General features: G+C 30.0%; 2 protein-coding genes and 1 pseudogene across 2 annotated transcripts; 2 read left to right on the top strand and 1 right to left on the bottom strand.

Annotated features, from left to right (window-relative positions):
• Positions 1-4,572: 4,572 nt before the first annotated feature.
• LOC137806613 (mediator of RNA polymerase II transcription subunit 10b-like) lies at positions 4,573-7,824 on the bottom strand. The gene is made up of 6 exons (XM_068606825.1): positions 7,413-7,824; positions 5,866-6,108; positions 5,688-5,768; positions 5,484-5,586; positions 5,277-5,366; positions 4,573-4,841 (listed from the first exon to the last, which is right to left on the bottom strand). The coding sequence occupies exons 2-6, from the start codon at positions 6,096-6,098 to the stop codon at positions 4,770-4,772; spliced, it is 579 nt and encodes a 192-aa protein (XP_068462926.1). The 5' UTR covers positions 6,099-6,108; positions 7,413-7,824; the 3' UTR covers positions 4,573-4,769.
• LOC137806615 (hypersensitive-induced response protein 2-like) lies at positions 6,600-7,394 on the top strand (annotated as a pseudogene).
• A 3,369-nt stretch (positions 7,825-11,193) lies between the features above and the next one.
• LOC137806616 (hypersensitive-induced response protein 1-like) lies at positions 11,194-12,336 on the top strand. Its single transcript, XM_068606826.1, has 2 exons — positions 11,194-11,279; positions 11,873-12,336. Exons 1-2 carry the CDS (start codon positions 11,261-11,263, stop codon positions 12,232-12,234), a joined length of 381 nt encoding a protein of 126 aa, XP_068462927.1. The 5' UTR covers positions 11,194-11,260; the 3' UTR covers positions 12,235-12,336.
• The last annotated feature ends 2,947 nt before the right edge of the window (positions 12,337-15,283 follow it).

The raw sequence follows: 15,283 nt of genomic DNA, 5'->3' as shown, positions 1-15,283 counted from the left end.
ATAATTGCATTTGCATTAAAAATAAAATTTTGATATTCATAATTATAAAAAAATAGATGGAAAATTATCAATATATGTAAAAAAAATTAAATTGTTAAATAAAATAAATAATTTAAATATTCATAATTTTCTAAAATGTAATTAGAAAATAATTTTTTATTGAATTTAAATAATATTATTAATTATATAATAATTTTTTATAATAATAATGAATTCAATATTTACACATATTTACATATATTACTAGAAAAAGAATTAACCATTTTCATAAAAAAATAGAAACATAAATCCAACAACATACTACATATATAATGAGAATAATCGATTATACCTCATTTATAACATATTACATAATTAATTATGTCTTCAATTAATAATCGATTATGCTTCAAACATTATTAATCAAAAATTTCAATTAAAAAATATAAATTATGTAATTATAAAAAAAATATTAAAAATAAATTAAAGTTATAGAATAAAAGCAGATATATTATAGTATTTTCGAGTATGCAGAGCTCTCTTTCCCCACTCTTTTACAACAATGTAAGAAAGTCTCAAAAGTACTCTCGTACAAATCTGCACCTCTCATTCCTTACAAATTAGTTGATCCAAACACTTTTGCTCCACTCTTCTTTTCTCTTGAATAGTAAACACCTAGAAGTAAATCACTAATGTTTTTATTTGCCTAACTAGTATCTTTATCCTAAGCTTAAAATTGGGTCGTCACTTTTTGCCCCTTCTTAAAAAAAAACATTTAATTTGCAAACAATATGCTTACAAAGTAGCATTTGAACTTTCTATTTCATTTCATTCCATTCTAAACACTTTATCATCTTGATTATGGATCTTGAATGATATATTTGTACTTGTATAGACAAAGAGGGGCCTAGATAGTACTTGGAACTGGTTGTACAATTGTTGACGTATTGATCGCTCCTTGCTCCTCACTTTAATCCCCTGTTTGCTTCCATGGATGTACTGTTAAAGAGGAAGGATGTGAGTAGATATCCATGGTTTGGATCAAGGGATGTGCAGGGAAGTGAAGGAGAGGATATACCTGTGAATAGTAAATATCTTCTCTCCTCAAATGAAGAGATGTAGAGGGAAAGTCATGTCAGTATCCCTTATTTCCAAATTTACCCTCATCTGAATGTATCACAATGCTTCATTTGAATGTATTAGTATTTTAAAAAATTTATTGTACAATATTTAAATATATATATATATAATATTTAAAATGAAGAAAAAAATCATAATAAATGTTAAGGAAGTTTTAAGTTTGTTTATTATTTTATAAAATATTATAAATCAGTGTAAAAAAAATATAGTTAAATAAAATCTTTCATTTATATATTAGTTATTAGAGTAGATCAAGTGATACCTATTTTTCAAGTTCTAATCAGATATTTTATTAAATGTGATTGGATTTAGTTTTTTTTAAATAAAAGAATATACTATATCTAATTAAAATTGAAAATATTACCTGGGTTGAATCATGGTCATCACCAAAAGGTTATGCTAAACATTTTTTATTTTATTTTTTACTAAATATTTAATTTATTTAATACAAAAAAATCCCTAAAAACAATCTCTGACTTAAAATAATTTTATTCTAACTTAAATTATTCATTAGAAACTGAAAATATAATTAATATATTTTCACGTATTTTTACATGATTTATTAATAAAAACTACACTTTATTATAAATATTAGTTATTAAATAAATTTAACTAATACAAATATTTAATAAAATAAAATAATAATAATTAATTATTGAACTATATCAGATTATACTACTAATACGTTTTTATCCTTATTTTTTATTATAATTTTTTATGGAATCCTTTTCTATGGTTAATTAAGTTATATTTTTGTTCCTGATATATTTTTTAGATTGCTTTATTGTGAGATTTTTTAATATTAAAAAATATTAATTTTTTATTTATATAAGATGTGATTTATTTTTTAATTTTATAGTATATGTTTAATATTTAAAGAAATTATTTGAAATTCTGTTTTTATTATTTTTTGTTATGTTTATATTAATATATTTCTATATATAGTTATTATGTTTATGAGTTATAATTTATTTTATTATAATTTTTTATGAAATTTTTTTCTATTGTTAATTACGTTATATTTTTGTTGTTGTAGTATTTTTTATTTTTCATTTCTAGAGGATTTTTAATATTAAAAAATAATATCTTTTTATTTATATAAGATTTGATTTATTTTTCAATTTTATTACTTGAAGTTCTGTTTTTATTTAATTTGTTGAATACATATTTTTCTTCTAATTATAGTTTTTATATTATACATATTTACATTTAACATATATTTTTTTAATTATAATTTTTAAATCTACGAAATGTGTGAAAGTTTTTTATTTTTAAACAAAAACAACTCATTTTATTATTAATTTTTTTAATAGACAAGGGTATCTGTAAAGTAACATTTCACACCTTTAAAAAAATTAAAATTCCCTCATAACCATCACATAACTCACAAACTCCCATAAACTTTCCTCACACATCCACCCTAACATACCCCAATCCAAACACTCTCACTTTCTTCACACTTTCCTCACATCCTCACACATCCACTCCCTCAAATTCTCACACATCCCCTCCCTAATTCAAACAGAGCCTAAGTCTCCTCCTTTAATCGTTGGTGTTTGGTCAGAGTTGACCTGAAAAAGGTACTCTGACGATCAAGTAAGTACTCTTTGTTAAGAGTGTATAGTGAAAACTTATGTACCTTACACCTATGTAGAGGGTTAATTTATAATGTTTAATCATAGGCCTTCGTTGTGATGTTCCGAATCTACCAAATATCAGAGTTAACTGATTCTTAGCATGATTCCCTGATTTATAGAGAGGTATATTGGAAGGATATCTTCAACAAATCAGTGTTAGCTGGTTTCTCGGAGTGCCACCCAGATTTGATGGGATATAAACTTGATTTGTAGGGAGTTTTCATAACTGTCATTGTTCTCATTTATTGAGCATCTTAAATGTATTTTAAAGCGGTCAACTGGTCACCGAGATTGAGTGACTGACTTGTCCGATACCGACCGGTACACTTGCCCACTAGGCTCAAGGAACATTTGTTTTTAAAGAGTAGAGGTGTGACTTTTGGGCATCCCGAGGTGAGACGTGACTTGGACATTTAATGCGCTATCAGAGATGTGACGTAAGTCTTTTCAACAAGTTGTTCAAGCGTGCACTGTATGATCAAGGAGATCTAACAGTGGTGAAATTGTGTCACTTCGTATGTTGAGTATTGTGTGTCCTTGGATGAAAAGTGATCTAACGGTGTCGAGAGGCAAACATTTAACTCTCACTCTCTCTTCCTTGCCTTCCTATAAATAGAAGCATTGGGTGAACTTACAACGTTTACTGTCACTTTTTTCTGCTTTCAAGTTTCCCAAGGGTTGTTTGAGTGTTGAGTTTTATTCACCTTTCCTCTTTCCACATTTTAAAACGTTAGTAATGGCTTCTTCCGCTGGTTCTTCTAGAATTCTTTTAAGTTCTTCTTCGTCATCTAACCATACTCACCCCAAATCTAATGGGGTGAGAGATGTTTCAGATCAGGCGAACAACCTTTCTAGCCGACCATCTGGTTGTCCTATGTATGAGTGGGTTGATCCACCCATCCTAGATATCCTACTTGCTTTAGGGGTCCATCTGCCTTAAATGATTTTTTGTGTAAGGTCTCCATTTTGAAGCCTAACTCCCCCTTGGACGTAGTTGCAGCAGCCGATAGGTGCAATCACACTAACCGAGTCTACCATGGTCGAGAAAATGCTACGCAAGATTTATTATTTTTTGTATATATGTTTGCTTTTTCAATGATTTCCATGTTACTCTGTCATTTGATGAGTTTACCATAGGGTCCTTCGGATCCTTGCACCCAAATTCTTGGACAGCTCTTCAAGCGTTTAGGATAATGTGGCTCCTATCCAGTTGAACCTAAATTCTTAGGCAACTCTTCAAGTGTTTAGGGTTGTTTGTGATGCTTCAGATTGAAAAGATTGAAGTCGACCCCTCCGTCTCTTCTTTTTTATTATAATTCTCGGGTTGTTTGTGATGCTTCAGATTGAAAAGATTGAAGTCGACCCCTCCGTCTCTTCTTTTTTATTATAATTCTCGACCAACTACCCTTGTTCGTAGGTTACCACTGACCAACTATCCAAGCTAAATTCATGCCCTTTACCTCGTCCTACAAACATTTCAAGGAGAGGTATTTCAAGACTTTTGTGGAACTAGACGGCAAGCCATTTTTTTATGACTTGGAAAGGAAAACCCAAATTTCACTTCCACTCGACCCAGTCTCCAATGCACTACCTCTCCTGGCCAAGGTCTTCCATGACTCCCCAGACCAAAGAAAATTCATGAATAATTGATCAACTTCCGAATAGGCTTCCTACTCGAAAGGTTGTGGCCTTGTACAAGTCATCCCAAAGATGAGACGATCTAACTGGTACGTTATATTTCAATATATTTGTAAGACTTAAACAAGTTTAATTAATTTCTTGATGGAAAATAGACCTTAAGCACTAGTACACAAAATTGAAAGATAGCAATAATATTCAATTAACTAGAAGTAAACAAAAATAGTCGTCAAATTTACAACATTTAACCAAAGACGCAGAAAAAAAAAAGGACGCAGAGCTTAACTTCACTATACAATGTATACATATAACATCATAAAAAAAAACCAGAAATATTGAGTTCCATTTATAGACAAGCAAAGGCACAAGAAACAATCAATGCTCTGATTTAACCCTCACATCTCCATTTGGCAGTGCACTCTGTGCTTGTGCCTGACGTTTCAACTCCTGCATGATGTAATAAGGCCAAGATTAGATGAGGAGTGTCAAAGAACCTAATAGTTGGTTTCTTGGAGTAGAAAGCATTCAGAAAAAATGTGTATTATTTGTTAGAAAGCTCTTCCTAAACTAGATAAATCTCTCTCAGCTGTATTATTTGTTATTTTTGGAAACACTGACTTAAAGGTAAGCATCAAAAGTAAACTTGTCCAGCATATAGAACAACAACCAAAGAAAAGAAGAGTAGTAGAGTTAAAATACAGAAAACAATTCAAGAAAAGAGTAGTAAAGCTAAAAAAAGATAAAAATACATAACCTAGTTTATTTCCAGTATCAGTTACAGAGAAAGATCCCACAATGAACTTAGAGCTCACCAATGACATAGCAAGGTTATTTAAATCTCTGTTCCTAAATGAAATAAAAGACCAAATAAGGAATACTTACAGCAGCTGCGGCAGCACGACTCTCTCTAAAAGTTTCAACCTCATCAGGGAAGTTCTGCTCCAATTCCTCTAAAAGATGTTTGCGCAAATTCTGCCCAAACAGAAATGCTAGATTAGACTAAAGTTGCTTATTGAATATATAGGGAGATAAAGCTCCAAACAGAAAGAAATTCATATGTAATGAAAATAAAGAATAAGAATAGACCACCTTTAAGGCGTCAGTTTTTCCTTTAGTGATCTGATTCTTTGCAATACAGCTGTTTATAACATCTTTGGTAAATTCATCTGGATTCTTCCCATCATCGATTAAACTAAAGCCAACAATTCAACTCAAATGAGAAAAAATAGAAAAGATAACTTACATTAGGTCAAAAGAAAACTACATGAGCACATACAAAGGTAAATCACTCACTTAACAACCTCCATAGGAACCTGAATGTTGGATTTCTCTGCCAATTTAACCATGTTGTCAAGCTCTACAACAAGGCCATTACTGGGATGTTTAAAGTAAAATATGATCAATTTTGAACATGAAGCAAAAGTAAAACAAAGAAAAAATGCATTACAGTAAAAGGATCAAAGAAGAATACATGCGCTGGAGTAGAGGCATTTGAAAGGCAGCATTGAAGGTAGAAACTGTGAGGTAAAGCTGATGAATAAGGCCCAATGTTTTCTGAATTGAGTTGCTGACCTGGTTCAGCTTCTGCATAGAATCATCAGCTCCTGCTGTAGAAGCTGTTATGTCATTAGTTTGAGAAATCAATGTCCCATTTCCCCCACTCCCACCATTTCCTCCCAGAACTGTGCTTTGTGATGAATCCATTTGTATTTTCCTATAAACAAAAAATTTATAAAAAAACTTCAATCCAAAATAAATAATATAGCATTTTTTCTTAAAAGTAAATCATATGGTGTTACTGCACAGGTTTAAAAAAACAAAACCATGAATGAGGTTTTTCTAATATAAGTACAAGACCATTCGCAAATCATGGTGTCATCAACAACATGAACTGAAGGAAAATGTTCTAAAAAAGTTGGACATCATGCATTAATCTTGGATATAATCTACCATCAACAGGCACAAACTTTCCAAAATATCAAAACCTTCGTCGTGATCAGGCAAAACATGTTATAATCAATTCATAGATAGCATAGAGTTGCACTTGCATCCCATTGAAGTTTGCATTTCTTTCAGTTAGAGTGGAAATCACAACACAAACAAACAATTTTGTTGAAAAACCATTATAGCTTATAGTGAAAACTGTTGATAATATAACAATCATATTCTGTTAATTTATTTATTTTACAATTCTTTTGGTCAGGGTTCCAAAAGAATATAGATGGGTCTGGCTCTGGGTTATCTTCAGGTGGAACAATCTGCTGTAGCCATCAAAGAGGTTTTTGGAAAATATGATGATGTGCATGAACCCGGTTTCCACTGTGTGCCCTGGTTCTTTGGCACTCAAATAGCTGGTTACCTTTGTATAATACTTGCTCAATTGAGTTTCTTAACAAAGTACTTTATTTTTCATCCTTTTCTCTCTGCCTATCTGAACTCATGACTTACCAGGACAATGTTTTTGTCACTGTTGTTGCATCTATTCAATATGGAGCGCTGGCAGAAAAGGCAGTTGATGCCTTTTACAAGCTTAGCAATACCAGGGAACAGATTCAGGCCTATGTCTTTGATGGTACCCATTTTTTATCTTAACAAACTTCTTTATAAAAGTTGGGTTTATTGGATGCTTATTGAGGACAAAACTGATAGATCCATTTTGCTATTTCAGTTATTCGGGCATGTGTTCCTAAGATGGATCTAGATTCTTCATTTGAGCAGAAGAAAGAAATAGCAAGAGCTGTTGAGGAAGAACTTGAAAGGGTGATTAATTTTTTGTGTGTTAATGTTTCAAACTCGCTAGCTAGTCAACTCGTTAACTCGTCGTCGTCCGAGTTTACGTTTCCACATAAACTTACCCCCACTCGGTAGTAAACTCGATTTTTTAGTAAATTCGGCAGAATCGGATTGAACTCGATGAACTCGCTCAAACTCCCGAGTCTGCGCGAGTTCAACTGGGTTTTCGTTTTAACCCAACACAGTATCCTTCTGAATGGGGAAAATTAAATGAAATAAACTGACCTTTAGATTTTCGCGGTTCGTTTTCGTTTTGGTTTCACTTTGCGTCTTCTGTGGAATGCGCGGAGGTGGTGCGTCTTCTCTGAACGAGTGCGGCGGTGGTGGCGATCGAGCGGAGCGATCGCGCGGTGGTGGCGGTTAGGTCGCAGGGTGACGGCGGTTTGTACGTTCGTACGTTCCTGCGGCGATTGCGGTGGTCGCGGGTTGCAGGTCGACGGTGGTGTCGGAGGTGCAGTTTATCATATAAGGCTTGAGATCGGTGGTGTGGAATTAGGGTTCGTGGTGCGATTTAGGGAGTTAGTATCTGATTTTTTATTGGGCTGCAAAATACAAGATGGCTCCAAATTGAATTTTTATTTATTTAATTAAGGTGCAGATCTTCTTCTTTTTTGTTTGGAATGCTTCTTCTTTTTTTAATTGAAAAAACTTGTTGCAAATTTTATTTTATTTTGGTAGAAATTAAATCATTTTATTTTATTTTGGTAGAAATTGAATTTAGAGTGGTGTATTTTCTAAAGAACATAAAAAAGTGGATATTATTAGAGGATTGGTTATAGAAATTTAATATTTGTCTATTTTTAATTATTTAATTTCTATTAGTGGAAGTATTTTAATATATTTTGAATAGTATAAATGGTAAGGTTACAAAATTATTCTTATATAAATATATAAGAAAATGAAATATTAATTAGTTTAAAGAAAATTTAAATTAATTAAAATAATTAGTACTATATTATTTAATTTTATTATATTATATTATATACAATAATAAAGTACACTTTTATTCATGTGTAAAAAATAAAAATAAAATAATTATTAATTTTATATATAATTTTGATAATTAAAATAATTATAAGTTTCAATTATAACTTAAAAAATAATATAAAATTGAAATTAATTAAAAAATAGAATATAGAAATGAAATATAATTTTTTTATTTTTTATTTTTTTAATTGAAAAAAAATTGTATTAGTTAAATTTTTGTTTGTTGATAATTTTAATATTATCCAAAAATATAAAATATAGCATTCAAAATTTCTATTTTCATTAAGTAAAAATAATCATTTCAAATAAATAAATATATTTCTTTATAAAGAATTAAATGTTAAAAAAATAGTAACTATGTACATATTATTACAAATTCTAATTTATTATGTAATCTTTTTCTGTTTTTTTAATTAATACAATATTTTTTTAAAAAAATTATATTTACATTCTGTAAAAATAATAATTTCAAATAAATAAATATTTTTTATAAAGCATTAAATGTTAAAAAAATATTAAATATCTACATATATTATTAAAAAATCGAATTTGTTATGTAATCTTTCTGTTCTTTTTAATTACTACAATATTTGTTTTAACTTTTTCATAATAACATTAACGATTTATATAAACTATGACAAATAAATTATATGTATTTTATGGTATGTGTATGTAAAATGTCCAAAATTATAAAATATAACATTCAAAATTTCTATTTCCATTAAGTAAAAATAATCATTTCAAATAAATAAATATATTTTTTATAAAGAATTAAATGTTCAAAAAAAATAGTAACTATGTACACATATTATTACAAATTCTAATTTATTATGTAATTTTTTCTGTTTTTTATTAATACAATATTTGTTTTAAAAAATAACATTAAAAGATTATATTTACATTCTGTAAAAATAATAATTTATAAACAATAATCTATTATGTAAATTTAAATCAAAAAATTTATTTATTAACAGCTTCAAAGTTAAAAAATAAAATTACTATGTATACATTCATAAATTTATTTATTAACATTGTTAAATATTAAAAAAATCTTCTGTATATTTAGTTTTTCCGTTTTTAAATTACTGCAACAATTTTTATAATTTTTTAATAAAGACATTTTAAAATAATAGATCTCTAATTTCAATCTATAATAAATTCAATTCATATCAAAAAATAACATATTCAAATTTCATGAAATTTTTACATTCAAAATATACAATTTTAGATAATGAATTTTCCTAAACATTCACATCTAAAATTATAAACTAATTAACAAGTACTTTAAAATAATTAAAACAAATTAAATTCAAAATAAAACTAAACATCCAAACACAATTTAAAAAAAAAACACACATACCTCAAGAAAGCAAAACAAAACCACAACACAATGCAACTAAAATTTATCAAAGTGTGCCTGAAAAAAAAAATCATTCAAAAATTAGTTCAAAAAATAGAAATCCAAAAATCTGGAAAATTAAGAAACATAATCGATTATAACCTCAGTTAAATTACCACAGGTTTATACCACATAATCGATTATGCTTTAAGTTCAAAAAACACCATAACTGATTATCCAACCAAATTTTTTTACAGATAATCGATTATGTCGTGAGCATAATCGATTATCAACTATTTTTTCCCACATAATCGATTATGGCAGACATTCATTTTCACTCATAATCGGTTAAGAACGAAACTAAATTCACAGAAACTTACCTCAGGTCACAAACCGAGAACCAACCGCACTCTCCTACCACTATCCTTACTCACGACCCTCCAAGCTCTCTAGGTTTGTGCTTTGTGAACAAGTGAATTGTCTCTGCTTTGTGAGGTTAGTTAGGACATATAGATTGCTGCTGGAGCTTTTATTATGCTCATCCACTCTCTCACCAACTTACCATGCATTCATTGAGCTTTGAACTTGGTCAAAGAGATTCCTGAACAATGGTGAGGAATCTCATGTGCTTGTTGCTGATGTGCATGCATGTTTTTGCTAAAAAGCTTCAAACAAAATACTTCCTCATGCATGGCCAGATACGTCCAAGTGAAGGGCACACATGACTTTTCTCTTATCCTACGTGGCACTCACCCTCTCACCCTCTCCTTTCTCTTCACTTCTGAAAGCTCTCTCATTTGGCCCAACTTTCAACTCACCCTCACCCACACCCTCCACAATGACTGGATCCAAACGGGGGTGGCACCCCATATCCGTCTGCAGCTACAGTGTCACCCCCCAATCCAAACAAGGGCTTAGTGTTTCGAAACACTGTTCCATTGAGACTCGGGAAACTCTACCTGTTGAGAACACTCTAACAATCAAGTTAATGAGAACATTCAAACTAAAAATTCCAGTCTAAAGTATTCAGAAAAGTGTACATTTACTCGGGGTCTCAAACCCCTTTTATAGACATTTCTTCAACAATTTTCATCAATGAGAATTTAATCTCAACAACAATAATATCATTCAACAGTAACAATAATTTGTTTAATGTGTATCTGTTACTTTCGGTACAAATATTTTTAACCACTTTTAGTTGCATTTAATAATATACTTCAATCAATTCAGTTATTCTTGTATTTAATAATATATCTCAATCAATTCAATTATTTCTTCTGTTATTTTTAATTATCTTTTCAATACGAACTCTTAGTTGTCTAGGCCGACCTCATAACGCATCATTGGGCTTATCATTTATCTTGGGTCGAGTTAGGTGTCTCCCAAATTGACCTATCCAACCGAGCTAACACTTTTAAGTGTTCGGGTCGGAGCCTCGAGCACGTCCGACTAGTACACACTTTTGTAGTATTTGTATGAACTTCTTTATTTGACCCTGAGCAAGTTCGACCAATACACACTTTTGTAGTATTTGTATGAACTTCTTTATTTGAGGTGCTTTGCAATTATATAATTCTCATTCATAACTAAATGTAGTTATTTATTATTAAAAGAATCATGTGAAGTAAACTTTTACAAGTCTACAAGTCGAGCCTACAAAATTCTTTTATGTAGATTCTCGAATTTGACAACCTTGATCCAAACTCTTATTGTGGATATTGAACCGAACGAGCGTGTGAAGAGAGCCATGAACGAGATAAATACTGGTATGAATACGTGTTTGTTTAGTGTATTTTTGGGCAAACTCATATTACTCTTTTTTTATACATGTAATCAAAAGGAACATTCATTGGCAGGAAATCAGTGTCATTAACCTGATTAGGTAAAACCAAATTTATAGTTTTGGAATAAAAATGTATAAGAATCCACTACAAAAATTAATAATATTAGCCTCCCCAAAAAACCTACACAAAAAGTAAAAGGGAGACACTAAATGTCCCATTAAGTTCACACTAATCCAAAGATTACTAATGAATTAGTGAGGACTATGGGGGACACAACTTTTTTTTTTTATGATTTTAGTGTCTGTTTAAAACCTCTTTGTTCACACTAATTAATATTTAATTTTGTGTCTCAATTATGTAAAATTTGGGGATACTAATAATGTCTCTTACTTAGCCCTCACTTTTTTTGACAGCTAATTACAACTTTTCTTGTAGTGATCAATGTCCTCTCAAATTCACCATCACCAACTGTATTGCATTTGACAGACATCATTATTAGCTTATGTCTTGTTCTAAATAAATTGTTTGAAGCTTGACATTTTCTTTTGTGTGATCTTTACCCTATGCCATAATAGCTGCAAGATTGAGGGTGGCTGCAAATGAGAAAGCTGAAGCAGAGAAGATTCTGCAGATTAAAAAGGCTGAAGGAGATGCAGAATCAAAGTATTTAGCAGGGCTTGGAATAGCTCGGCAGCGTCAAGCCATAGTAGATGGTCTGAGGGACAGTGTGCTAGCCTTCTCAGAGAATGTCCCTGGGACATCATCTAAGGATGTAATGGACATGGTTTTGGTGACCCAATACTTTGACACTTTGAAGGAGATTGGTGCGTCCTCAAAATCCAATTCTGTTTTTGTTCCACATGGACCAGGTGCTGTAAGAGATATTGCTTCACAGTGTAGAGATGGTCTTCTACAAGGAAGTATGGCTCGATCTTGAAGCCACAAATATCACATTACTAGAACTATAGCAACCTTCTATCTTCCAAACTCCATCCATATATACCTTTTAATTTTGTCTATCACTGTTAAGTTTGAACTACTTTTGTACGATAATAAGCCTTCCCACATCCACTGTCTTTCTATCCATGATTTCTTTTTATTTGTGAAAAGTCAAACATTGTTCTGTTCTTTTTCCCTTTGAAATAAAAATAGATTTGCTTAGCTTATTGGCTTGTGTTTCTTCGAATAGCTTAGAAAAACAAGAGTAAAGTTTCTTTGACACTTAAACATTAAAAAAACAACTATTTTATAAAATATTATATTTTAATAAAACAATAATTCTTTTAGATATGAAGTGAATGGAAGTGGTGTAAATTAACTCTTGCATAATCAGGAGAATTATGTTATAATTAAGTGCATATTTCATTTTATATTTATTAGGACACATTTGTTAGTGATTTGATTTGTACAGCTTTAAACACCCATTATTTCTTGCTTTCATTACCTATTATTTCTTTCCTTAATTAGGTTGTAAAAAAGTCTATAAGATATCTCAGAAATATATTTCATCTATTTCTTTCCACTTGGTATCAGAGCCATTTCGAGCCTATCCTAACGAGTATTTGTTGGGTTTATCAGGCCACCCGCTATCGGGCCACTATCGGACCACCCATAATATATAGTCCCACGCACGAGCAGTGTCGGCGTTAGGGGTGTGTTGGAGATCCCACATCGACTAGAGATTAGAGTCTTTCATTGTATTGTATATAAGTGGGTGCAAACTTCAACCTCATGAGCCGGTTTTATGGGGTTGAGTTAGGCTTAAACTCCACTTCGTAATACAGAGGATAATCGGTTATGTTCATACTTTGTCCATATTTATGAGTTTCTGTGTTGCCTGATTTTTGTTTTTTTTAATCAAATGTGTATTGTTTTTAGGTACAACTTTTTTTTCCTCCCAGTTGTATTGTGTTCTTGTTTTGTCTTCTTCCTCCCCGTTGAATTGTGATCTTGTTTTGTTCTTCTTCAGGTTTAGGGTTTTTTTTTAAAATGTATCTTTTGTTTGTTTTAAATTTGTGGTTTAAAATTATATTTTGTTTGGATGTTTAGGGTTTTGGAATTTAATTTGTTTAAATTATTTTAAAGTAATTATTTATGTTAATAAGTTTGTAATTTTATATGTGAATTTTTATTTGAAATTTAATATTATTAAATTAATTATCTCTTGTTTATCTAATTTATTATTTTATTTTTTAAGAAAAAAAATTAATGAAATATAAGTTTTTATTTTATTTGACATTAATTTAAATTACAAATGTGAATATGTTTTTTTAAATATTATTATTAATAAAAATGATTTTTGTCTTTTTATGAAAACTAATTATATAGATTATTTTAAAATATAAATATTAAGATAGTAATGGAATTTATATGATTATTTAGATTATTTTAATTGAATTCATAAATTAAATATATTTAATATTGAGAATCTATTTAAATGATTTTTAAGAGTATCATATAAAATTCAGTTTAAATATAACGCAGTGCTTAATTAGTTTTCCTATTTTATTAGCTCAAACATATGTTACAATCAAATTTATAATAATTATCAATATTATTACTTTTATTGCTATCACGTTTTTTTATTATTGTTATTCTTTTTTTCTTATAAATCTTAAATTTTTTTTTATAAAAAGTTTTTATGTTAGGCATCACTATGCAACTTAGCTAGGCTGACACCTCAAGTAACAACAATCATTTGTGGGGGACTAGACCAAAACTCATATGTTAATAAAAACGATACATAGGTAGACTATACATATTCATAAATAATTCTAAGAACAGACTATCTGGAAGTCTATTATACCAATGAAATGATTCTCTATGAATAAATTCTAAATTAGCCAACTTATCTGCACACGCATCCCCTTCACGAAAAATAAGAGTAACCCTAAACCTGATTGTCCCATAGAAATTAAGACAAGTATTTCATCGATTACGAAGCATCCACGGAACATTAGTCTTAGCAGTAAACGCAACACAAACCAAGGCAGAATCACATTCAAGCCACACATTAGTAAGTCCCATTTTTTAGTTTCCTCCATAGCATGTATAACTCTTTAAAACATAGCAACCAAAGCAGTTTGAACTTCAAGAAATGCTGAAAAAACACCAATAAATTATTTCATGCTCCCACGAAAAATACCTCCACAAGTAGCAAGACCAGGATACCCCTAGCAGCCCCATCAATATTAATTTTAACCCAGCCTGGTGAAGAAAATTCTCATCTAACAGGAACTTTACCACTACGAGTCTTAATACCAAAAAACTTAATCACGTTGAAATCCAACATATCATTCTTCATTGAAGTTTTAGACGAATTTTCCACTAGACAAGTTAAATCTTTAATTATCGAAATAGCCTTAGAAACCTCAATCTTATTCTGAAATCTAGCATAATTCCTCACTTATAAATCTTAAATTTGCAAATATTCATGTTGAGGAATAATTGCATATTTAATCTTTTATCAAAAAAAGATTTATTTTATTTAAAATTAATATTTTGAAAGAATGGAAATATAAATTGCATATTTATTTAGATATTATAAAATTTCATATACTAATTAAGTTAAAATTAAATTCTAGCGTTTAGATTATTATTATTAATAATATAAATTAATTTTTGTCTTATATAAATTAAGTTGTGAACAATTTTTTTTTATACAAGATCATAATTGCATTATCCATGGCATCATCATCCCAAAAACGCTAGAGAACCCGTAAGGGTAAAGCTCCAACAGAACATCATGTCGTTCCTCCTAGTGAAGGAATAGGGATTGAAGAAGTTCTTCTTGATTATTCAAGATACTTTAGTACAAAACATTAAATGATGGTATATAAAAAAATGTTTCACAACAGACCAGTGTTATCACCCAAAGCTATGCATTTTCCATTTTTTGTCGCACCAAGGTTTCAATTCCAAAACCATCTAAATTTTCAAGGATTACAACATTTCCTTGAAGTGAAACTTCCGTATTATGAGAACTT

This window comes from Phaseolus vulgaris, chromosome 3 (genome assembly GCF_000499845.2).
Source record: "Phaseolus vulgaris cultivar G19833 chromosome 3, P. vulgaris v2.0, whole genome shotgun sequence".
Taxonomy (NCBI): domain Eukaryota; kingdom Viridiplantae; phylum Streptophyta; class Magnoliopsida; order Fabales; family Fabaceae; genus Phaseolus; species Phaseolus vulgaris.
Note: the sequence above shows the minus strand (reverse complement) of the source record. Positions and strands in the feature narration are given on the sequence as shown.